The sequence below is a fragment of the Chiloscyllium plagiosum genome, chromosome 7 (assembly GCF_004010195.1).
Source record: "Chiloscyllium plagiosum isolate BGI_BamShark_2017 chromosome 7, ASM401019v2, whole genome shotgun sequence".
Lineage (NCBI taxonomy): Eukaryota > Metazoa > Chordata > Chondrichthyes > Orectolobiformes > Hemiscylliidae > Chiloscyllium > Chiloscyllium plagiosum.
Genome location: NC_057716.1, coordinates 19,778,311 through 19,804,717, shown reverse-complemented (window position 1 = coordinate 19,804,717; position 26,407 = coordinate 19,778,311). Strand labels below are relative to the sequence as shown.

General features: G+C 39.3%; 1 protein-coding gene across 1 annotated transcript in view; it reads left to right on the top strand.

Moving 5' to 3' along the window:
* nbeal1 (neurobeachin-like 1) overlaps nt 1–24,533 on the top strand; it is a 229,200-nt gene extending 204,667 nt beyond the window's left edge. Inside the window, exons 43-56 of the mRNA XM_043694473.1 lie at nt 782–912; nt 1,706–1,815; nt 2,691–2,808; nt 2,952–3,049; nt 6,800–6,916; nt 7,435–7,524; nt 11,511–11,620; nt 12,917–13,089; nt 14,905–14,999; nt 15,859–15,975; nt 16,867–17,028; nt 18,082–18,230; nt 19,707–19,842; nt 20,871–24,533. Of these exons, the coding sequence (XP_043550408.1) occupies nt 782–912; nt 1,706–1,815; nt 2,691–2,808; nt 2,952–3,049; nt 6,800–6,916; nt 7,435–7,524; nt 11,511–11,620; nt 12,917–13,089; nt 14,905–14,999; nt 15,859–15,975; nt 16,867–17,028; nt 18,082–18,230; nt 19,707–19,842; nt 20,871–20,975 (1,711 nt within the window). The 3' untranslated portion in view covers nt 20,976–24,533. The remainder of the gene's footprint in view (nt 1–781; nt 913–1,705; nt 1,816–2,690; nt 2,809–2,951; nt 3,050–6,799; nt 6,917–7,434; nt 7,525–11,510; nt 11,621–12,916; nt 13,090–14,904; nt 15,000–15,858; nt 15,976–16,866; nt 17,029–18,081; nt 18,231–19,706; nt 19,843–20,870) is intronic.
* The last annotated feature ends 1,874 nt before the right edge of the window (nt 24,534–26,407 follow it).

Genomic DNA, 26,407 nt, shown 5'->3' with positions numbered 1-26,407 from the left:
TTTCCTCTGCGTATTTCCTTCTTAGTAATCCTCTGTTGCTCTTTAAAAGCTTCCCAGTCCTCAGTTTTCCCACTTATCTTAGCTATGTTATACTTTTTCTCTTTTAACTTTATATATTTCTTTACTTTCCTCGTCAGCCAGGGCCGCCCATGCCTCCTCCTGGGATCATTCTTCCTTTTAGGAATGAACTGATCCTGCAACTTCTGCATTATACACAGAAATATCCGCCATTGTTCCTCCACGGTCATCCCTGCTAAGGTATTGCACCATTGAACTTTGGCCAGCTCCTCCCTCATAGCTCCATAGTTCCCTTTATTCAACAGAAGTACTGTCACTTCCGACTGTATCCTCTCCCTCTCAAATTGCAGATTTGTCTCTAATTTTTCTCTCATCCTTCATAGTTGCATCCTCAGGAATAATTTTCAATTTTTGGGAGAAATGGTGATAATCTTGCAGAGTTGGCAATCCATTCTGCCAGATGGATAGCCAAATAGATTGACTTACATGGTTTTACATTGTAGGATTGGATGAAATCATTGCTGCAGGAGTATTTGAGAGAAACCAAAGGAAAGCATTTAAGGGGAAGGCGCAAAAACAAGAGGGAGAAACTGATAGAAAGATACACTGATAAGGTTAGAAGAGGAGGTATTGGAGGAGGGTGTGAATAATCAGCCTTTTGAATTAAATGCCCTGTTTCTGTGTTGCGCATCATATGTAATTTAATGAATTGTAAACTGTACAATGTCAACTTATGCCATTTTGTGTTCCTTTTCTCTTCAAGATTTGATTGTGCAGATCGTCAATTCCATTCCATTCCTGCCACGTGGCAGGCTCTCATGGAGAATCCCAATGATGTAAAAGAACTCATTCCTGAGTTCTTCTACTTTCCAGAATTTCTAGAAAATCAGAACCGTAAGTATTCCGGCTGGGCTGATACCAGAGGAGAGTCCTGCCTCAATCACTGCTTCTGATTGTTATTTAGAGATGTCGCGCAGCTGCATACAAACTTCTTATGTGATATTTGATTCCTTTAAAAGAGGGATAATTCCTGCTTAGCTCCTTAGCCCTGTAACATTTTTCCAGGCAACAAACAATCTTTGAATTTAGAGAATATTGCTAAATTTCTTGAGAATTGAGACTCTAATCTGTTGTTTCTCACTCTCTGCTTAAAGTTAACAATGCAGAGTATCTGGTGGACTCAGATATGCCCTCATTAGTATAAGCTTGTGTGAATCTGCCGCACTTTACTTCATGCAGTAACCCATCACTTTTCCCAGGTCTCTAATATTAGAAATTTATGCAATAATGGGCCTATTTGATGCATTGCTGGGGTGCACAAATCATATGAAATACTTTGTAAAGTAGCACACTTGTAAAGGTAAAATCATCGTTGTCCCAGAGGACCATGGGGCTGCTCTCTCATCAGAGAGAGAGAGAGAGACGATGGATGGTAGTTTAACCTGAGGGTGACCATGCCTCAGGCAAGGGGAGAGGTGGAGAAGGAGAATCCTTCATGGTAACCTTAGCTGGTGCAGGAATTGAATCTAAGCTGTTGGTATCACTCTGCATCACAAACCAGCCACCCAGCCAACTGAGCTAACCAATTCCCCGAGTGCATCTCCCAAAGGCACAATCTTATTTTGAAGTGTCTTGTGCACAGGCACTGATAGCTTGGACTAACTCATATATTTCTGAACTATTAAAGAGCTGGATCTGGGACGTTTACAAATTTCCAAGGAGCGGGTTAATGACGTGATACTTCCGAGATGGGCTACATCACCAGAGGACTTCATCTACAAGCACAGGAAAGCCCTGGTGAGGGCTGCACCACAGTCTATATGTTTTGCTGCATGCTAAATATATGCAATATTCAAATCTATAATTTTTAACTTCCCCATAACTCATTATCCAATTATGCTACTTTTTCAAAGGATATTTTTAGAATAGACAGCCATCTGAACTGGTCTGATTAATTTTATTCAGTTAGTTTTGAGACAACATCATATACTTTCCACTTAGTTGTGCAACAGTGGATACCCTTATTCACGGGTCTGCACCTGTTTTAAGTGCACTGAATGCAAGGGCAACGATGCATAAAATAAGAAAACACAAAATGTGCAGTACAGCAGACAGGACCTGTGGAAGGACTGATGGTCAGGATTTCTAGACGCTGAAAGATCATGTTTTCTCTCTTTTTATCTTTCTATTGATTCTTCAAGACCAGCTGTGTATTCCAAGCATTTTTAGCTGCAGTATATTTATATTTGAAACCCAAGCCATGATTTTATATCCACTTGCCTTATGTGCAATTAAATCTCTTTTAATCCCTTCTGAATGATGTGAGGTTACAATTTGTAATGTGCACCAATTGCAGTCTAAACGTAACTGCAGGTTAGAGTGGAGCTAGAAACGACTGGGCCAAAAGTTGTCCAGTAAAAGAAACATTCATGTTATGCATCTTGATTATTGTAATAGCACTTCCTATTATAGTAGACATCACATACAGCCAACAAATCATGTTCATGTGAATGCATCCATATAAGTGGTGAGAACTAAATTAGAAAATTCCATTGATTTTTCTCATGATGTCTCACTCTTTCAGTTCAAGATTTTAATAAAGGAATTTAACTGAGCTGCTGTTAAGAGTTTTTTTTAATGTTTCTCAGAGTTGTATTTTCCTCTTCCATCAGGAGTCTGACTTTGTATCTGCTCATCTTCACGAGTGGATTGATCTGATATTTGGATATAAACAAAGGGGACCAGATGCAATTGGAGCACTGAATGTTTTTTATTACTGCACGTATGAAGGTAACTAACAATGTCCAGTGAGTTGCTTATGTGTTGTGATTTCTTTTCGGTCAAATTCTTTCTTTTCATAAGAGTATGTCATGTGGGGGGAAAAAACGTGTGAGAAATGTAACAGGTGTAAATGTTATTGTGACATTTTACAGGAGCTGTTGACCTGGATGCAGTTGCAGATGAGAAAGAACGGAAGGCATTGGAAGGAATGATCAGTAATTTTGGGCAGACTCCCTGTCAGCTCCTCAAGGTATTGTTTATCATTTCCATAATGTTGCACCAGCAACTTGCATTTATAAAGCAATTTTAACACTGGCTAATGATCTAAAACAGTTCAGGGAAGCATAATCTGTCAAATATTTACAAGTCAAAGAACTGGATCTTAATTGGGGTGGCCGTAAGCTTTGCCCTGGAGATGTACTTAAAGGAGGATCTTACAGGGGGAGGTGCAGAGGTACAGGCAGGTGATTTCCAAATTAAAAAGCTTATGTAGCTCAAGGTATGGCCACCAATTAAAAGCAGGGCCTCATAAGTGGCTTGTGTTGACTAGTTTTGTGTTGGCGGAGAATGATAGAACTAGAGTAGGTTGGAGTTGGAGAGAGGCAAGACCTTGAGGAAATTAGAACCCAGGTGTAAACATTTCAAGATTGAGATCTTGCTTTATAGGTCAGAACACTTGATCCACGGTCCAAGTTTAGATTTGGGACAGCAAGGCCCAACTTTATATGGGGTGGCAGATGGAAACTGGATAGAAGCTCATTGGAGTAGTGGAGGGTGGAGGAAACAAAAACAAGGATAAGGGTTGTAGCATGTGGCTGAGGCAGGGCAAGGTGAAGTTAGGCCATGTTACAGGATTCTTCCTGATACAGAGCATATAGTATCGGAAGCTGAACTTTGTGTCAAATTAGGATGCTGTGCAGGGGTCAAAAAATTCTAGTTTTAGGTTCTTGACCATTTCTCAAGGAACACTTGTTGATTTTTAGGACTCCTTTTTAATTCTTGCAAACCACTTTATTAGGTGATGCGCTCTCAGTAATATTGTCAGCTGCATTTGTGTTGACGTATGGGACATTTGAATTCACACAGTAACAGGATTAGAAGAATGCCTTGATGTTCATCACTGTTCCATGAAACTTCATGCTGCAACGCATCAGCAAAAATTAATTCCCTAGACATCACAATATTTAAAGAGAGCAAGCATAAGTTAACAACATTTTTTAAAAATGTAATTGTGCACACTTTTACACACACAACTCTAATGGTGCTTTCTGTGGACTGGTGAGGTCACAGTGAACTGTTTTGCACGTCTGTCTCTAACACAGTCACTGCATCACACATATCTCACAGTGGAGGAGACTGTTTCAGATACAATAGTACAAAAATTCATAGACTTATTAAATGAAACTGTTCAGTATTAAATTATCTAATTGACACAGTGTTCAATGTAATAGTATCAACTACATTTTTCTCCTGACCTTCTAGAGATTCCATGTTAATTTGCAAGGAATTTATTTCATTAGTTATGTCAAGATTTTCTGGTTTCTAGGTAGCTGAATATTCTCTTAAAAGTTTAAAAATGCTCTTCCCCATTTTGGTTTTTATTCTAATGGGAAGTGGGTGGCGCTAGCTAAGTCATCATTTATTGCTTGACAAGGTGCTAGATTTGTCTTACTCTTTGTGCACATCAGCAATTTTCCACATTGTCAGGTGGATGCCAGCGTTGTACCAAAAAAGCTCAGTTAGGTCTATGGTTGGTTCTGGAGCTCAAGTCTTTAGTATCTTTGCCAGAATAATGTCAAAGACCATAGTTTTTGCAGTATCCAGACTTCAGCTGTCATATGGAGTGAGCCACACTGGGTTGAAGACTGACATCTGTGTTGCTAAAGACCGAAGTAAAGAACAAAATGGTTCATCTTCTCAGCACTCCTTACAGATCCTGGCATCCCTAATCCGGCCTTCTCCAATTTTGTAGCTTTCCTCCCCTTTTGCCGCCTCACTCCTCTCTGTTGTCACTTTCCACACTTTGTTAATTTTCTTTCCCCTCCCCTCCCCTGCCCTCCCCTAGGGTCCCTCTTTTCCTTTGCTGTCTCACATTTGCCCAATCACCCAGCTCTGCTTCCCTGCCCCCTACAGCTTATGGCCTTGCTACTTCTGACCTTGGTACCCCATTTCCTCTGGCCTAGCAGCCTTATTCACGGCTGCCACTTCCCTGTGTGCTGCTCCCAACACGAGCTGGCTTTTTTTTCTGCTTTTGCGGCTGATAGACTCACAAAAGAGAGCTGGTCTCTGATTGGAGCAGCAGCAGCTCCTGACAAATTGTGTCCATTCTGTTCACTGGGGGCAACTTTTATCCAGTTGGTTTCCCGGTGATTGAATTTTTCCAGGTGCTATTAGGGACTTTCAGGGACACATCTGTCCACTGACTCCCATGTATTTTGCTCGTTGATCCAGAGTTTACAATTAGTCTGGTTCAGCGTGAAACCGTGGCCAGGGAAGGGAATGGAATTACTAAGCAGAGAATGGGAGTTTGTGGTCTGGGTCAAAGACAATGACATCAGTCTTGCCAGTAATTGGAGAAATGGTGATTTATCCAGTACCAGATGTCAAGCCAACAACCTGGCAACACTGGAGGGCTAAGAGATGTAGGTGTCCATGTGGTGCAGTTGGGTGTCACCAGTGTACATGTGAAATGTGAAGCATATCATTGAGGCAACACATAGATGAGAAATAGGAGGAGCTTCCTTTCTTGTAGGGGACACCAAAGCAAGAAAGTTTTGGCAGAAGGTTTGATTTGAGGCTGTAACCACAATTTCTGTTCCATCTCCAGTTCACTTGCATTTTTATTATTCTTTCACTGTCTTCCTATCACAAAGTTTGAATGATCTCAGTGTGCTCACATACCACAGTCTTATGGTCATTCAGATGCTATAATAATGTTGGAGTGTGAGCTTTAAGCGTGGGAAAGGTGGAATGCCTATATTCAACCAACTATTTCAGATTCTAGCTACAAATGGTCTTAATTTTTAATGCACTTTTTTAAAACTCGGGTTAAAAAGGCATTTCACATGCTTGTCTTCATTACTCAGTCCTTTGAGTATAGGAGTTGGGAAGTCATGTTGAGGTTACGCAGAACATTGGTGAGGTCTCTTCTGGAGTACTGTTTTCAGTTCTGGTCAACCTGCTTTAGGAGGGATATTCAAAAAGAGATTTACCAGGATGATGCCGTGTAAAGAAGGTTTGAGTTATAAAGGTAGGCTGGGACAACTTTTACTGCAGTGTAGGAGGTTGAGAGGTGATCTTATAGAGGTTTATGAAATCATGAGAGGTATAGATAGGGTTAATAGTAGGTGTTTTTTCCCCTAGGGCGGGAAATGTCAAGACTAGGGGCATGTTTTTTAAGGTGAGAGGAGAGAGATTTTAAAAAGACATTGGGGGTTACCTTTCTACACAGAGGGTGGTTCACATATGGAAGTGGTTATTGCGAGTAGCGTTACAGTGTTTAGAAGGTACTTAGATAAGTACATGAATAGGAAAGATTTGGAGGGATAGGGGCCAGGAGCAGGCAGCTGGGACTAGTTTAGTTTGAGATTATGTTTGGCATGGACTGGTTGGACTGAATGGTCAGTTTCTATGCTGTGTGCTTCTATAAATAATACTTCACAGATTTTTAATGAGAAGCATAGATATTTCACCAAACTTAGAAGTTAACCTGTAATGTCATTTGAAATTAGAGTAAGCAGAAGCGGCGAAAGCACTGTTACATTAGCCATTCTGTTATAAATAATGTTTGCAGCAATAAAAATATTGCTGCATCAGTTTTCAGATACTTATTGGCACTGTCTTCTATTTCTGAACAGAGGCACTTTATTCTGGTTAAAAAGCTGAGGAAAATGATCAGAATGAATTGAGTTCCTTTACAGCACTGTGACACTGCTTTAGGACCAAACATATTCAATTAGGTCTGCTAAGCATTATCTGACCTGTTGTCACCATCTGTTAGGAGCCACATCCATCCAGGTTGTCAGCTGATGAAGCTTTGAAGCGACAGGCTAAAATGGACAACTGCCCACTGAATATCTTCCAGCACCTAACTGAGCTCAAGTCCTTCTTTGTGGAGGTAAACATTGAAAGCTTTATCAATTGTCTCATGGTGTTATCTGTATAAGTAATTTTGATAGGTCTGTTTTTGCCTTTCAGCTTTGTTTGCTGATACATAAAAGGATTTGAACTAATTCCATGATAATACTCTCGAAAGGGATCATTTTTATGGACAGTATAAGATATTTTATAATTTGGATGAATCATTTGTTGAGTATTGAATTCTCAGAATTGGAGATAGATAAGACCTAGATGTCATACTGATCATTTTTAACCTATTAATGTCACGTGCTGCTGTAATTTGTAAGAAAATTTACTTCAGTAAATCCATTAACAAATCCACCAGAGGAGTTTGATTAAAAATTGTAAAATAATAAAGGACAGCAAAAATCAGTCTGGTTTTTAACATCGCTCAGTATTGCTTGTCCCTGTGCACTTTGTTTAAAAAAAAGTATCCTGAGAATAATCACTCCTCAACCAATTCTGTGAGGAAACAGTGAATTTAATGGATTTTGATTATCTTTTATTTCTCCAAAGGGAATCAGCGACATGGTTCCTATAGTGAAAGCAATGGTGCCCAAAACCCAGGCTCGCTCCTTCATGTCACAGGGAAGTCCTGACACCCTGGTAAGTCTTCTGTTGCAACCCTCATGAGCACAACCACACAACTAAGGGCAGGAGTTGAAGGGCGTTATAAACTAAATCTAAAAACCAAAGAGCCCAATGACTTGTCATCCTGTGGAGTAGGTGGAAATTACAAAACTAATTCATAGCCTCGAAGGACTGAGGTATGAGGGAAGACGGGAGAAGCTTCATCCCTTTGGGCACTCAGAGGTTACACAAAATGGTAATCAGTATGAAAATGCTACTGAATTGAACTGCAGTATTGAGATGAAGCAGAATTTTCTCCTCCCTGCTATGGTATTAATAATCATGAGAAAGGTGGGAAAATACTGAGAAAACATTTTAAACATTGGAATCTTGATGCTAAGAAAATGTTTTCCAGTTTTCCCCTTAAGCTTTAAATGGTGATTTCAGAATTTCACCATTGAGCAGTGACTTCTTTTATCGCCATTGGCAAGTCACCAGCTTCCCCACAGGATACTTGCTCTCCAACCAGCTCTCACACCAGTTCGACTGTTTACCACTTTACTTTGAAACTTAGGGACTTGTATGCTTCTGCCTGGTCGCTTCGAATGCAGGGACACAAGCATCTCATGCATATACATAGCATGCATCTCATGGCTCTTAGCTTACTTTCTTTGCCCTCATTTGCTTTGTATTTATTTGGAAGATGCCAACTTCTGTGCTAACAAGCAAAGTGAAATATACAGATGGAGCGCAGGCAGCTTGCCACAATGTGGAGCATTGATCAGTCAAGTGGATGAACACGTGGTATGCCACAGAGCTATGAGAGGCATCAGAACTGCAGCATTTTAAATGGCAAACATAATTCCAGCAAACGGCCATAGGTGAAAATTGAAGGGGAACTGTTGGTGGTGAAGACTACAGTCAGTCAGAAGGGTACTGCCACAGTCAGTCATCCTATAAGAATTAAAATCTTTACAGTGTGGAAACAAATCCTTCGGCCCAACACGTCTACACTGTCCCTCCGAAGGGTATCCCACGCAGACCCATTCCCCAACGTTTACCCCTGATTCATGCACCTAACCTATACATCTCTGAACACTATGGGCAATTTAGCTTGTCCAATTCACCTTACCTGCACCTGGAGGAAACCCAAGCAGGCACGGGGAAAATGTGCAAACTCCACGCAGACGGTCCCTGAGGCTGGGATCAAACTTGGGTCCCTGGCGCTGTGAGGCAGCAGTGCTAACCACTGTGCCACCACATTCTAGTGCTTGAAGAAAATGGCCAGTCCTGCAGGTTAAGTGCAGCTACTTTGAGAAGTGCACATAAGTCAGTGGGTGTGCTTTGGTGATATCCAGTGTTTCATGCAATGAGACAAAGAAGGAATCAAATATGATAGAGGAGCAGTTGACAGTGAGAGAAGAACTGGTGAGATATTCCTAGTGAGTGAGTAGGAAGTGTAGAGGGCAGGAAGGATCAGTAGTAGCAGGGGGCATTGAGTGGACATGATGTTGCAAGTTGTGGTCCATGAGCCCAGGGGAGAGGCATGTGCAGTGATAGAGTGAGAGTGAGTGTTGACACAACGGGTATGAAGTAGCAGAGAAGAGATGGTGGCTGTTATCGTTACAGAGCACAGAAGACCATTGATCTTCCTCCTACACTGCTGGGCGGCCTGCTTCAGCAGGGTCATACTCTGAACCAGGTTGAAATCTATGGCTAAGCTGGCTATGTCTGGTGTCTCCACATTGTTCACCGATACTTCCAAGTCTCTGACTGCAAAGGATAGCGAGTGAGTTGCTTGACTTTGGGCCATGTCATCGGTACCAGCAGTCAAACATCACAGTGTGAGGTCAGCCTCCGGCTGGCAGTGTCTCAAATAGTGTGCAGCTGAGCTTTAAACATAGCACAGCAGCATGTATACCAGAAACTCCCACTCCAAGACCAATAAATTCCCTGTGAAAGGTGCCTGAAACCCAGTTGAATAGTTAATGAGGTGAAGAACAGAAGACTGAATGAAAAAAGGTCACTCCAAGCCAGAGTGGATCTCACTCAACCAAACACCTTAATGGGAAATGGGGAAGATCCACCCAAAGTGTTCAAACTGGTACATTTAGAAATGATGCCTAAAAAATAAACTATTTACTGTGATCCAAGTAGGTTAGTGAAAATGTGATGGAATTCATGAAGAAACAACTGATGGCTACTGTGGAATTTTAGATTCTTTTTAGATGAACCTATAGTAAATAGGCAAAATAACCTCCCCTATCACATTTGTGGTAAATACAAAACAACCCTTAAAATTGCACCTCAGTTACCTCTATTTGGAAGTCTTGTAATGTTACAAGAAGCAGTAAATGTCTAAAGGAATCTATGCTCAAATAGCAATTTGCATTTCCAAACTTCATTAACATTTATAAGCTATCCTAAGGTATTTTAAAGGAGCATTAGCAAACAAAGTACGATGCTAAGGCACAGGCAGAGATATTAGGACAGATGAACAAAAGCTTTCTCAAAGTGGTATATTCTAAAAAGCATCTTAATGGAGGAGAGTGAGACTGAGGGAGAGAATTCCAGAGCTTGGAACCGAGATAGCTGAAAGAATAATCACCAGTCATGGAGTGATGAAAATCAGGAATGCACTTGTTCATGTCATTCATATCTTGGAATTTTGTTAGGTGGATTCAACACGAACCTTAACTCGGAGGGGAAAGTACCTTTCAATTGCCTTTGCTTTCCTCACTCCACCCTTCAGTGCCACTTGCTGTTACCAAGGAAGGAGCAATATGCATGGGCATTCTCAAAGAAGTCTTGCATGTCTTAACTTGAGACTTCCTGCCTCAGATCAATGTTACATCCTTTCAGCTGCTGGAGGAATCAATGATTCCAAAAGGAAATGGAGAATGTCGTGGGAGCAGTGGAGGGTGGGTATAAATAAATCAGTACTGAGTGCTGGCCTGAATTGGCATTGGGTGGGGTAGGAGAGGTAAAGAGTAGCACAGTGAATTTTAGTGTTGGACAATTGTCAGGAGTGACTGGGAAGTAGGAAAGGAGAAATATGTGCCTCATTGACTCTGGAATCAAAATATCTATGACATTGATAAAAAGCCAAGCAGATTGACTGTGGAAAGCTTTGCAAAGTGTCAGATACTGGCACAATGACTGATCTAAAATGTTCAGTACTTTTGTTGTCCACGAGTTTCACCTTGTCTAACAAGTGCTAGTGCCTTTCTGGGAAATTAGCTCTAAGTTTAATGTTGATGAGAAGCATGCAGCCTTTTGTTTCAGTATACCAAAGGAGTTTATATTTTACAAATACAAGAAAATTTATGCTTTGAGAGAGCTAGTTTAAAACTGTGTTGCTGCCTTCAGTTAGGTTGTGGGACAAGCAATGACTTATTTCTTTGTACAGGATTACATTGTTTTTTGACCTGTTCTACTGAAATGGATGCTGTCGATTTTTAGCAGCCGTCTTCGTCTGTGAGGTGTTGCTGTCCGTCTGCCTTGCAAAAGGGATCACTGCTGATTCCAGTCGCTGGTGCACAGTTCAAGGGTTTTCTGGCTGTGATTTCTGAGTGTTTATTTAGGCATTGGACAGAAAAAGATATGCTGTACACACCCAAATCCAAATTAAAAACCTCAAAACTGTCAGCTCAACCAAAAGGTTAATGAAAACTGAGACGCAATTTCTACAACTCACACAAAATGTTCACCAGCAATAAATCAGTCTAAAAGCACATTGGATATATTGTAGAAAAGTACAAACAATGCAACATACATTAACCATGTGTAGAAAATGTTATACCATGGGCTGATGAAAGCATCATTGACACCCCTTCACTTCTGCCTACCTTTTGTGGAGTATTTAATCACATGCAATTAACATAGTTGGAGCTCTTATCTGCACCATTAAGGGGTGTCACTAGGTGTTCAATGTGTAACTTCGAATAGTTTTAGCCTATTGTATTCTTCAAACATCTGTGAAACCAGACTCTCTCCTAAGTGTCTGTGCTTTTGATCTGTAGGTGACTTTGAGTCAGAATTGCCTGATAGGAACTCATGGATGGCTGCCTTATGATAAAAACATTTCCAACTACTTCACATTCTCCCGGGATCCGACAGTAACTAATTCAAAGTAAGTAAATTTTAGCCAGCTGAGTGTTCATCACACCAAGTTGAGGTTGCATGCATCTTCAAACAATATATTTCAGAGCAGGAGACAGTAGGAATAATGGGCAGGTATTTAAATTAGCAGAACTCAACTGCTGGATGTCCACCATTGATCTGTACTGTGCTCTTAACTGTGTATTAACCACTTAGATAATGGAATAGCAATTATTATTTTTAAATATGAGCTTGATAAAGTTTTGTTGATCAAAAGCATTAAGATATCTAGGGCAAATCAAGTATCTGGAGATAGGCCACCAAATAGCAAAATAGACTCAGAGTTAAACGTCCTTTCCTGTTCCATGTTCTTTGTGCGTAATCTCAAAGTAATTAGCTTGTCATCATATAATCCTTTGCAACACAATCATTAGAATGTATTAAAATTGTATGAATCTTAACAATTGTCCTTCCCATCAGTCCAACCTGCCAGTTAAGAGGTAGAATCATAGAATCATACATTGTGGAAAGAGGCCATTGAGCCCATCAAGGCTGGACCAACCCTCCAAAGAGGGTCCTAACTAAACTCCCTATCCTATTTCCACAACCCTAAATTTGCAACATCTTATCCACCCAGCCCTTGACAGTACAAACAATTTAGCATGGCCAGTTTATCTAACCTGCACATTATTGGGCTGTGGGAGGAAACTGGAGCATCCAATGGAAACACACATAGACCTGGGGAGAACATGCAAACCCCACACAGATAGTCACCAAAGGCTGGAATTAAACCTGGGTCTCTATTGCTATGAGGCAGCAGTGCTGCCACTGTGCCACTGGTGTTTGTTCTAGACTTATATTCTTCACATCCTCAACACTCTTCTTGATATCACCATTGACTTCAATGTACGTTCATATATGTTTTGATAGTGCAAGTATATTTTGTTTCATATCGAGACAGTAGATAGTGTGAATTAATGTGGGTAATGTTCAGAAAACAAACAAAGATTTGAGATCATGAGCCATTTTCTCTTATGAGTAGAAGAGGTTAAAAGGGTAATTTGAAAGGTTTTTCGGGTTGGGGCAGGCATAGAAACAAAGAACTGAATTTAGTAGTGTAAGGATTGTTGCTCATGTAGTGAATGAATGCTGACAGGAATCAGATGGCCCATTTATTGTAATTACTGTGCAGTTCTGTGCAGACTCATCTTACTTGCTGTGATGGTTTCAGCAATGAATTTCTTTGACTGTGATCACCTATGCTGCTATAATCTATCAGTAGTTCAGCCATTTGTTAAAAGGTCATTCCGTTTGTACATGCCTACAGAACCCAGCGTAGTGTCAATGGCCCCTTTACTCCTGGGCTGGAAGTGAACTCAAAACTGTTTGTGGTGTCACACGATGGGAAACTGCTTTTCAGTGCAGGGCATTGGGATAATAGCATTCGGGTGACCTCCATTGCAAAGGGCAAGCTTACTGGACAACACATCAGACACATGGGTAAGTGATATCAACACAACTGGTAACAAGGGTTAGACTTTTCAAACAATCCCTGTGATGAACCCACAGACCCACTGCTACTGTGATTACCTCTGACACAGACAGATTCCTGCAAGAATCCTATTCCATTCTCCAGGACTTGACATCACATTAATTCTGAAATGCTACCTTCCATAGCAGTGCTTCCATTTTCCTCAGCAAGGAATCGCCCCCAATCACTGTTGCTGCCAAGACCCTCAAATGTGTCCATTACATTTCCCCCGCTTCTGCTCTCACCCTTTCACTTCTTTCCCATTACCGTGATAGGGTTCCCTTTTCCCTCAATTTCCAACCAATCAGTTTCTTCATTCAACAAATCATCCACTGCCATTTAGGAGCTACAGTGGTGTATGTTAGACACATTCCCACGAAAAGCTAACTTGGTGGTGTGAGATTCCATAGAAGTAACATTCACCCCACATAAGTGTCAAGTGATAACCATTTCTAATTAGATAATACTTAACTGTTGCCCCTTGATATTCAGTGGCATTGCCACTGCTGAATCTCCCACTATTAACATCATGCCATTGACTAGAAACTGAACTGGAGCAATCATATAAATACTGTGACTGTTAGAGCAGGCAAGAGACTAGGAATTCTGTAGCAAATAACTCGCATCCTGTTTCACCAAAGCCTGTCCACCATCTATCTACAAGGCACAAGTCAGAAGTATGATGGAATACTCTTCATTTGCCTAAGTGGATGCAGCTCCAGCAATACTCAAGCAGCTTGATTCTATCCAGGTCAAAGCAGAACATCATGATTTCTTTTCCAAGTTGCACACCATCCTGACTTTGAACTATATCACCATTCTTTCACTGTTGTGGGTCAAGATCCTGAAACTCCCTAACAGCATTATGGATGTTCCTAAGTCATAAGCATTATAACAGTTCAACATGGCAACTCTCAATCACCTTCTTTAGGAAACTTAGAGATGGTCAATAAATGTTGGCCTGATCAGCAATGTCCTCTCACCTTGAATAAATAATAAAGGGAAGTGGCATAGACTGGTGTGATGTGAGAGAATCTGAGAAATTATCATGAAATGATAATGTAAGCGAGCTTAAAACTGTAAACCTTTTAATATAAAGTTAGGGCTTTATTGCTTGCAGTCTTCAAGAATGATCAAAACCATCACAAGCCAACTGCACCAATGATATAATTTCCACACCTTCTAACACAATGTCTCCATCAAACACATCTTCCCATTCCATTAAAATGTTAGTATTAATGTCCCTGTCAGTCAAAGCGATACTGGTGGGATAGGATTTATGGCAGGACTTATAGCAAATCTACTTTACTGCAAACAAAATATTTTTAAAAAGTATTTATACAAGCTATTGTAAACATAACCAATGAGAGGAAGTCTCCCACTAAAAGCTAGTTATATTGCTACTACATTAATAACTTATTATTTCTGCAGTAAATTGCAGCACAGTGGATAGTTATACCAATTATTTGGGTAAAGTCGGCCTAATACACTTGCAGCCATACAGTAGTGATTGATGGTTAACAATGCAATTGTATCCATTCTGCCTGAGACGTGTACTTTTACAACATAGTTACCATATTATTTTACTGTATCATTCAGTTCACAATGAGCAATGCCAGAGGTAATCTTCCACTGAGCAATATACATAGCAAAGACATGCTGTGGTGGACAGGCTAGTATCATGTGAACAAAATAAAAGATCTTCCTGTCTTTGCAGGAAGTTTAGTGCCACTCATTCTTTCCAATTTGGGTGTCATTTATCACATTTTCTGCTCTCATTTTAGATATTGTGACCTGCCTCGCAACTGATTACTGCGGAATCCATTTGATATCAGGCTCACGTGACACAACATGTATGATCTGGCAAATTTTGCAGCAGGTCTGTATTTATAGCTTTGTTTCCATTGCATTTTGCAAACTACAGCATTTTAGAGCCTTGTGATACTTAGATTGTCTAAAAGTTAAACTACATGAATCTGCTTACATTTGACTCAAGTCAGTCCAGAACATTGAGATATATCACCTAGCTGCACACAAACCTTTCACACTAGGTTTGTTATAATAATGTCATAGTTCTCAATGTTCAGGCTGATGTAAAAATTCATAAAAATCTACAACAGTCCCATAGAACATCTATTTGAGGAACGTCCATGGTTCTAGGTTTTATCAGGTGGATGCCTAGTTTCAGTCACCAAACAGATTAGTAGTGGTGCATATTTGCAGAAAGTGAGATGCAACTATGAGACTGTGTTAATTATAAACCAGACCTGCTGTTCCTCAGCCAGCTTGGTAATATTTCACTAATAATGAAATTCAGCAATATATTTTACGCTGAACTGGTGAATTCAACCAAGGCAATAGCAAGACCACAGGTATTTGACTTTAATTCTCTTAGATTAGGAGTTTCTCCTGAGTTGAAAGGCAAAGAATTCAAATCCTATTCGGGAAACTTGAGGACAAATTGTAGACTGATTCCCTAATGATAATGTATACAATGAGGCCTAAATATAGATTATCTGCCCATTAGTACATTGTTGGTTGTGGGGCCTTATTGGTTGCCATACAATAGTCACTTTATAGGTCAAAAACACTTCATCACCTGAGTAGGGTAATTTGAAGCCATCTGAAGCACTGTATTAATTCAAGGTTTTCTTGTTGTATTTGGCTGCATGTTTATTCTTGTCTTTCTGCAAACTGATATTCTTCACTGATGTGTTTTCAACTTCTTTTTGATTCAGGGAGGAATAGCCACTGGTTTAGCGCAGAAGCCCATGCAGATACTGTATGGGCACACTGAGGAGATAACGAGTGTGGCTATCAGTACAGAGCTGGATATGGCTGTTTCGGGCTCCAAGGTAAGATTCAGGAGTCCAGCAGGTTGTAATTATTAACTGGTGACATGGCCATCAGTACAGGCCAGAGAATTGATTCCATGTACAGGTACTAACTTCTGGCTCCAAGTACTCATCGTGTTACACTTAACACTTAAAAAAAAAGGAAAAAATTATTTTTTTATTATTCAAGCGATCAACTAATATAATAGATTTTATTGTTTTGCAGCTGCTTTAGGTTCTTCCAAAAGGGGCGGCACGGTGGCTCAGCAGGTTAGCACTGCTGCCTCACAGCACCAGGGACCCGGGTTCAATTCCAGCCTTGGGTGACTGTCTGTGTGGAGTTTGCACATTCTCCCCGTGTCTGCGTGGGTTTCCTCCGGATGCTCTGGTTTCCTCCCACAGTCCAAAGACGTGCAGGTTAGGTGAATTGGCCATTCTAAATTGCCCGTAGTATTAGCTGCATTAGTCAGAGGGAAATGGGTTTGAGTGGGTTACTCTTCAGAGGGTCAGTGTGGACTTGTTGGGGAGAAGCGCCTGTTTCCACACTGTAGGGAATCTAATCAAAGTAGGAATGTGTCAAAAAAGGATTGGCTGTGTCTTATTGCTTCTTGAGAAAGGAGTGCTGAGGGTGACCCAAATAGCAGGTTGTTAAAATTATTTAAAGCTTTGACAGAATGGCAAGAGAAATAATGTTTCCTTTTTTGGGGAAAAAAAGTATCTAGAGATCCTCAATCAATATCACCAAGGAATCCAATAAGGAATTCTGAAGATTCTGAATAGCACACCTTGGGAGGATAATTGATGGTTGTGTGTTACCTTTATTGTTATCTTGGTTTTCAAGTTGATGTTGACTAGTTGCTGAAGGCTAAAAAACCAGATGACTGTCTGATTCCCTTTGTGCACCTCCTCCAGGATGGAACTGTGATCATTCATACCATTCGGCGTGGGCAGTATATGAGGACGCTTCAACCTCCCTGTGTGAGCTCACTCCCTCTCTCCATTCCCAATCTGTCCGTATCTTTGGAGGGGCACATCATTGTCAACACTGTGATAGAGGGAAAATCAAATTTTAAGGTACAACATCAGTGTGGATTTACCGCCTTAAGTGAACTGTGAACGGGTAACTGTAATGTATGAAAACATTATGATATAAAAACATGAATTTCTTGGTGCAATTATGGAATTATTAATCCATTTTTTATACCTCCTATGTCTGCCATTTGCATCCCAGCTGAAGTGAGAGAGACCACAACAGGGTGGAGGCCTCCTGCACCAACAAACCCAGAAAGAAGGGAAAAAAGAATGAAATTGTGTAACGTTATAGATTTGAATAAATTGTGTGCCAGATCAGAGGGGTAGCCAACCCTTTGCATAGCCTGAGCCTCTCAAATTTCCAATCAAGAACTGTGGTACAGAAAACAGTTTTTAAAGAAATCCCAGACTTGAACTACTGAATCATTTACTGTAATTAAATACAATTAAAGTTAATTTGGAGTACCTGTGAACAATTCTGATCCCCTTATTTAGAAAAAACTACATTATTTCATTATAGGTAGTTCAGAGAAAGTTTGCTGAAATGATTCCTGGTATGGAATGATTGTCTTATGACCAAATGTTAAATAGGTTGGGATTGTATTCACTGGAATTTAGAAGAACGAGCTGTGATATCATTGAAACATACAGGATTCTTAAGGGGCTTGACGGAATAAATGCTGAGAGATTCCAATTCCTATTTCCTATGGCCGTAACTCTCTTCCACTCTCTTCTACTACCCCCAGACCCTAAAATTATTTTGCAAACGAACTCTTTTGTTTGAATTTGACATTTCAGTAGAGACTAAGTCACCGGGGCTTTTCAGACACGACAGCTTGAGCTCTTGGTTGGAGTTTAGAAACCTCCCATCGGACATGCTTATAGAGTGCACTAAAGAACTGGCAAGAATAGCCTCGGCTACATGCAGATTCCGACTTTTCCTTCCCACCTACAAACTCCTGAAATTTTGGAGAGGAAGAGGTTGCTGAACTAGCTGGATTATGGGAATATTAAAATCTAGTTAACTGTGTGTTGGAGAGCATTAAGCTAAGTTTCTCTCGGGGCTACCATCCTCCTACCATTTTTTATTTGCAGGATAAGAATGCTCTGCACCTATACTCTGTAAACGGCAAACACTTGGCAAGTGAGATTATAAAAGAACAAGTGACTGACCTTCTTGTCAGTGGTGAACATATTATCCTTGGCAGCATGGAGGGATTTCTCTCTATTCGGGATTTGTACAGGTAAGGTGATTATTAGCAAACATCAGGAGCCAGAAAATAAAATTAATCCCAGACTTCACTTAGGCATATTGTTGATTGTTGTATTAACTCGTATTATTAACAGGCCCTAATTCTAACAGTAGCCCCCTTATGTGAGAGAGCAGCTTGTTTATGAATATTTGTTTTAATCTGCCACGTGTGAAGCATAGCTGCAATGGTTGACAGAAGTTTCAGGTATTAACACTAGATCTCTTTGTGAATCAGGCACTGAAATTATTTTCATCCATGTATAACTTCATTTTAATACTTATTACTCAGTTTGCAAGTAATTCAGGGTTTCTTGAGCGCATGCTGAATTAATTCGTTCCTTGTTCCTGGCTAGTTGGCTTTTAGACATTCCTTTGCAACTGTGTTAAATGAACCATTTTATTTCTCTTCAAATCCCCTCCAACCCCTGTTTCATTGAGAACAAACTTAAATATATTTGTTATTCTTAATGAGTTTGTTTATTTGTGAAGCATCCTCAGGCATGTTTTATTTTATATTAAGGCAAGTTGTACACATGAAGATGGTGTTTTGTTAACTTAACTGAAATCTAGCTTTAAGGTTGATATAATATTATATTCCTACTTTGGCGTCTGTGATCTCCCACACTCAGTGCTTTGCTGACTGCTTGTCCGCCCCTCCCGACCGCAGCCTCTATTGAGTGACAATAGCAGTGATGTATTGTTGCACTTGATTTGGGTGGTGTGCTGGAAATCAAACTGTGCTATTCCCAGAGTATTCATAAAGTTAAAACATCTAATAAGTGTGCAAAATGCTCGATTTACCAGTTTTTCAGACCCGGGTTGAACAGAAAGTATGGATCAGGTTTATATTCTGAAAAGGATTACTATTTGTTACAAATAAATAAATTCTAGCAAAAGTTAAACAGTTATGAACCATCGTCATAGAACTCTGCAAGTTAAAACCCCACCATCACCAGCCAAAATACATGGCTATGGGTGAATGAAAGACTAGAAAGGCACTAATTCTCATCGTGTTACTCAAATGACAACAATAAAGAAAAACAAGACAGATATTTTTCAACAAGGTTTTACAGGTTTTTGCAAAGATATTGTTAACTGATACATTCTCATAAATAGAATGTCAATTACAGTTTATAGAAATGTCACAAGTGATTTAATTAACATTGAAATGCATTTGATCGATCAAGTTCAGGAGTCACATGTGAGTCCTTAATAAGTCTCTCACAGCGTGGAGCTGAAACTTACAAAATCCTCCTTTAAGTAACCCTCTTTAAAAAGAGCACACACTTCCTGGTCACAAATAGTTAATCCTAGGACCTCACTGCAAAGTTTGTAAAATTATTTAATTGGCTAGAAAGTACTCAGCACATCTAGAAGTCGTGAAATTAACACCCGATTCTTCTATTTCTCTTTTTAATGACAGTAGCTGAAGTTGAAGAGCTAACATTTCTGAAACATTTCATTTCAGTCTGAAGCTTAGTGCAGTCCCACTGGCAATGAGATTGCCAATTCACTGTGTATCCATCACCAAGGAGAACAGCCACATCCTCGTAGGACTGGAGGACGGCAAACTGATCATTGTTGGCGTGGGCAAGCCAGCTGAGGTAAAGTCCACAGTTCTGAGCTACATCTACAAGACAGTGGAGAGCTCCCACCTGCCTTTTCTATCTCAGCTCAACCTAAAGTCACCCAGCCAACACTTGGAGCAGTGCAACAGGTTTCAGTTCTCAGCGTCAGACAAGGAGTCAGAAAAGTAAAACTAGGAATATTCGGGGTGACCAAAGGCAGGAGTGGTTCCATATTCTGGCTGCCCTTTTGAATGATGCTACATCCTTTCAGGAAGGAAAAGAAAGGAGTAATATTGAAGGAACAGGAGGATGTAGAGCACCGATGACAAGAACCAGAAAGAGAAAGGGAAGGTTTCATTCCTGTAAAGAGTTGGATTATCCAGAGTTTAGTGTCATCTATTTGCATGATTACCAAAATTAATAAATCCAATTAAGAGCAAATTTCTGTCCATGAAGGGCAAGGCTCTTGTAGACATCAAATATAAGGAAACAAATGAATTAAGAATATCTTATCAAAAATTTTATTTTGAAAAAAAAAGTTACATTGATTTATGAGTTTTTGCTTAAAAATTCAAATTGCATCAGTTCTCTCTCACATCGGACTGCTATATTGATATCCATCCATTATTCATCATTCATATTCATTATTCCCAACATGAGATCATAAGATTCTCTGACGATTGTCATTTCAAATATAGCAACTATTTTTATTCTGTGCCTTCAGGACCTATGAAGAAATTTCCATGTCCTAACTCTGAAAGGAGGCAGTTAAATACTAATCCCTGAAAAACATATATATTTAAAAATGGAAGCAAAATTTTTGGATTTCAACATGTTCACTTTTTCCATCATCATCTAACTGAGTCCTTGGCTGGTTCATTCTCATCATTTCCTTTGCACAATGCCAATATATCTTTTTTTTTAAAAAGAGGTATGGAGGTTTGTCAGCTTGAACAAGGAATGATGGAGACACTTATTTTGAGGTCTCTGCTTACTAGATCCTTCATACTGGTGACCTTTTTCCCTCTATTTCTGCTTTTTTTTTCTCTTCCTTCCACAAATAGATGCGATCAGGGCAACTTTCCAGGAAGCTCTGGGGTTCCAGCAAGCGTCTGAATCAGATCTCGTCTGGAGAAACCGAATACAACCCCCAAAGTGAGCTCAAGTGATGGGGTCATAACACCGGAAGGAAAACAAAAGTCCTGTGGCTTCCTGTCTGCTATTACTGATCATTTCTGTTTTTCCTGTTCTCCATCTGATTGTCAGCCATAGGAGACTATGCAACAAATCAGCATGTCCATTTCTGATCATGTAGCACAGATTTCAATGTGCTGAACCTTCCTCTGTCTCCTGTTACAGATAGCAATGGAGCTCACTCACCGCTACCCTAAACAAAAAGAAGCATTATGCTTCTGTGCAAAGAAGGCAGTCCGGTTACTTTTTAATTAAAGGTATTTTTCCTTGAAGGATCATAGCACTGGCAGATGTCTTTAAAAAGATACCTCCTCTCTTCAGCATTTTAAAACACTTAAAAGGATCACTTAAGAATGAAGTTGGTTTGTATCGCAAGTGTTGAGGCAACAAAATCTCACTATCTTGGTAGCCAGGCTGAAATAGAGAGCTCATCTCATCGGGATAGAAACGCTGTGATGCTCCAGCTACTATGTACCTGTGAGGAAAAATCTTACAACTGGAGACAGTCTCCCAGTCTTGCTGCCTGGCATCCTTTTTCCCTTAAAGCTCAAGAGATCATGGTTAGTGTCGTCTTAATGCTCAGTGCATTGACTTTCAACCAAGACAGTGGAAATAATAGATACTTCCAATGTGATTGCCAAACTGGCATTGTTGGAATGATTTTGTCTTTGTAACATATCCCTACCCATCTTTCTTAGCCTCACAAAGCTTTCTTTAAATCATTAGATCAGTTTCATGATAATCGAGCATAATACTTCATGCTGATATGAATTGCTTACTTGTGTCAATCAGTACTATTGCACAAACGTAAATGCATTATTCTCTATTTCCCAGATGTACTGTTCTTCTGTGTGCACTTTATATTGTAAACATAATTTATGGAATCGGAATTATTTTTATTTAACATTTTCTTCCAAATTATTACTTTGCCTAAAGTGTAAACCACTTTGCAGCTGCTAGCAGAAGTGATCCATGCAGGATTTAATTATGTTTAACTCCTCACCAACCCCTGCAACCTAGTTTACCTCTTGATAAGGAGCAGGGGATAGAATAATGAATTGTGGGGTAGTTGGCTTGCTCCTTCTTCAGCAACTACATTGGTAGCAGGGGAGGGGAGTGAAAGAGAGAGAGAGGAGAGGTGTTGGGATTGGGAGTACAGAATTCCCATCTCAGGACGTGTTGGAGTTGGAAGTACAGATGTCGCATATCAGGACCGCATCATTCATAGGCATATGGCACCACATAGGCACAAAAATGGTTTATTGTGTAGAGAATAGCATACTGGCATTAGGCATTACGCGTGTCCACCATTGTATTGTGCCATTAGCTTTGAGGATTTTTTTTCCTTGTCACTATATGATGAGTACAAGAGATTGGACAGATAGAATTGTGTAAGGGCCCTGTACCATTTACAGCTGGAAGAAGCTGTGTGGGAGGGAGAGCAAAATTGAATAATGATTTTTTTTAAAAGTCTCATCAATCAAGGTATACCATAGACACTTCCTGATCTGTATGGGCCAACAAATCACAAAGTACATTGGTGGTGGGAACAGTCTGACCTTATTTTATTCTGAGCATTGGCAAATTTAGAAGGTGGACAAGCTGTTTTAAAATGGAATAGTCTTAGGAAGAACTTAAGTAAAATATACAGTCACAGAGTTATTAAAAAATAAAAGCATGGTGCATTAGGCAAATCTGATTTTTTTTTAAATAGCCTTTCAGAGGAATAAGGTTTGTCACTTTGCAGGGAACATAGTTATCACTGTTTCTGTTCTATTCTGAGTCAAATGCCGCTTCACCTCAGAGTGCTGACAAGTGAAGCTGAGTTCTCGATACAAAATTAATTACATACAAGTATACTTACAATGATTGTTTGTAGAGCTGATATTTTATTAAAGGAATGAATAGAAAGATGTTTCAGAACAGATGCATTGCTCGTAGTTTTGATTCATGAAACCCCAGAAGAAAACGTAACCAAGTTATAGCCACTTTCAATTTGCATTTGCCTTTAATTAACTATAGTGTATAAAAGTGAGAAATTTTGATTAGCAGCATTTTCGTGAAAAACATTGCAAACTCTCACTTCGTAGTGACTCAGGAGCTAACTCTGTTCGTTAGGCTGAGATGCCAAGTGGCATTAATAAACAAATATGAAAACATGTCTTTCATCTGACCAGCTATATTTTATCTTGTTTTAAGCAACCGGTTAAAGCATTTCCCTATTTTATTAATGTAAAAATGGGTTTTAAGGAGATTCCTAATCTGGATACCTGCCGTGTACTGTTGGGTTGGGTTGTTGTAATTAGGCTCAGACATTGTGAGGAGTTGCGCTGTGTTCTGACGGGCAACTTATTGGAGCATTGTCATTAGATGCAAATATGGGGAAGAGAGATTGTTGCTGAGCAAGATAGATTTGTCTAGGGTTAGATGCACACCTCATTCACCACGCGCTACACTGAAAAGTCTGCTATTGCAGCTGAAATAATGACATCAATGTTAACCTCACGAGGTTAGAAGCTACAATGTGAAGTGGACTACATTAGTTGTCAGTTAGATCAAGTTTGCATACTTGATGTAGCTCATGAACTATCAAGCTTTGCAGGTGTTAGGATATCAATAGTCGTGCTAACTTTATTGTATTGCAACAGCAGAGATGTGCAAGACTCTCCATACTTCTGTATGTTGAATCTGATTCATTGTACCATATTTTATGAATCAGATTAATTTGGCAACTTGGATCTAATATTTAACTCTACTTGCATAAATATTTCTGCAAACTTAACCTGAGCCTTCATGTGGCACCAGTAATTTACTATTCAAAATAGGGTTCCCATAAATTATAACATGCAAGCATTATTTGATCATAGCATATCATTGTATTTTAAGGAGTTAATTAAGGTAACATAAATAAGTTGAGCAAAATATTCAAATTTTTATATATTTTCCAATAACTGCTTTGGCATTTCACTGCAGAAATGGTTTTCATGTACATTTCATTTTGGGGAATGTTTTATGCCAATGGAGTGTTTCAGTGCTTTAAAAATCTCTTGATTTTTAATCTGATTTGTGAAAGTGTACTGTGTATAATATTGTTATTATTCTGTGCTTTTTAAAGAAAAATCTCCATCTACCATGTTTCCAGCCACGTTTTGTGCAGTGCCCAGGAGGTGACCGATTCTACCTTGTATTTCAGATTGACTTGTAATTTAACTACACACTTCTGCGCTTGTATATTTGATTTTTTTTAATATATGTATAGTGTGTTTGTTGAAGGTGACCTTTTTTGCACTTTTCAGGTACTGCAGATTGTAAAATGTAAAGCTCTGATGTACACATTATCTGTACATAACAAATTTATCAGATTAGCTTTGTATACAGAACCAATAGGACTCAATGCAATAAAGGTGGGATTATAAGGGTTGGGGTGTTTGTGTTTTGTGCAGATGTTAACTGTAAGGACTGTTGCAGAATGTTTGCACCAAAATAATGAAGAATTTTAAAAATAAAGTGTCTTCATTTTAAAAATTAAATTTTCAGTGATGTGCCCACTGACTTTTCTTACAAGCAGAAGGGATTGGTGTGATGTGGAAGTTGAATGATAAACAGCCTCTCCACGCAATTTGAATAGCAACATAAATGGATTGATGTTGAAATACAATTTAAAAATAAAAATTAAGGCCCATTTAGTTTTCTTGTCTATTATCAGATCGAAGTCCAGCTGTACTATGCAGAATGGATTGAAGTCTTCCTTTGCTAATTGCATTAACAATCCTGAGTTTTCAGACAGTAAATCATCAAAGTGATGGAACTGTCTGTACATAATACTCTGGTCATATCGTTTTAGCTGATGTCTTAGATGAATGGTTCAAGCCCAGGCTACAGTGTTCATTAAATGCTTGCTTTGAATGTAGTTTAATAATTTTTATATTCCTTGTCCATGACGCTGGCAAGTTTGGTTCCATTTAGCCCTCTGGGATCTGGTCCTCCCGGCCAATGTCCTAATTCTCATTTCTGTTAGCTGTACCACTTGTGATCTTTGTAAAGTCTCCTTCCAATCAATGGAACACTTGCAGAACTGACTATTGTCAATGAGTTGCCTTAATTTGTGGTTTGGATAAACATGAAATCTTCACAAGTTACAAAATTGCATTGTTTTGAAAAAATCATATAAGCTTTTGAAGTCTCACATTTTGTATATGACAGTCTCTCTGCCTCCTTCATGTGTCTGAAGACTTTGAAAGTTACTGAGGTATTGGTAAACCATTTAATTCTGTTGCAGCAATTTTTGCAAAGAACACAGTCAAGTTTCTTCAATCAAACAAGACTGCATCTCCATTCAAACAACCCTATGTCTTGACTGTACAAAGATAATTCACACGTCCACAATGCAAGAATGCCAGCTTTTGATACTTTTATATCATTGCTTACTGTTAGTATGTGAAAAGTTGATTTTGCCTTTTCTGAACTTATAACACTGTGTTGGAACATTAAGGCACTATGCATGCTATTAGCATCCACCCATCATCTGCTTTGCTGTCTATTTTATGAATCCATTTTCAAGAATTAAAAATTTAAAAATGAGAAGTGATCTGTTTGTCACCTTTAAAATATAAAGCCAACAAGATGGGACAATTCTGGACTTAGTTTTAAGGAATAAAGTTGGGCAGATGCAAGGGTTATTAGTGGGGCAGCATTGTAGTGGTAATGACCAGCCCTTAGACTTAAAGTCATGGAAAGCATTAAAATGACTGCATTAAAAAGTTGTAACTTGACAGATGCCAATTTCACTAATCTGTATTGAGCAAATGTGAACCAAACCCATCCACTTTAATATAAATCAATGTCTGAATAGAGTCATTGAGTCCAAAACAATTATGTTCCCACAGTTTTGGAACCTCTTGGATACTGAGGAGCATAAAAGATGATATAAGGCAAAATAAGTGAAGCTGCTGTCTGATGTTGAGCACTCAATGTACTGCAGAACAGAAAAAGTGCAGGGGCAAAATTCAATAAGAAATTAAGGAAAGCAAAGAGAGGACATGAAGAAATGTTAGTAAATTCAATCCAGGAAAATCCAAAGATATTTAATAAATATTAAGGAAGAGGTTTAGGAACTAAAAGGACTCTATGTGTAGAAGCAGAAGACATAAGCTGATTCTTAATGAATACTTTGTGTCTGTTTATAAATGAACAGGTTGATGTAGTTGAGGACGAGTGTGAAAAAGGATCGACTTTGTTTCCTATTTTTAAGTGATGAGATGCTGTTAAATATTGGTATTGAAAGAGATTTTGTGTCCTGGCTTACAAATTGCAAAGTAAGTGTGTTAGTATGGCCAACAATTAAGAAGGTAAGTCATGTGTTGGCCTTTATTGTAAAGGAAGTCTTGCTGTGACGATACAAAGATTT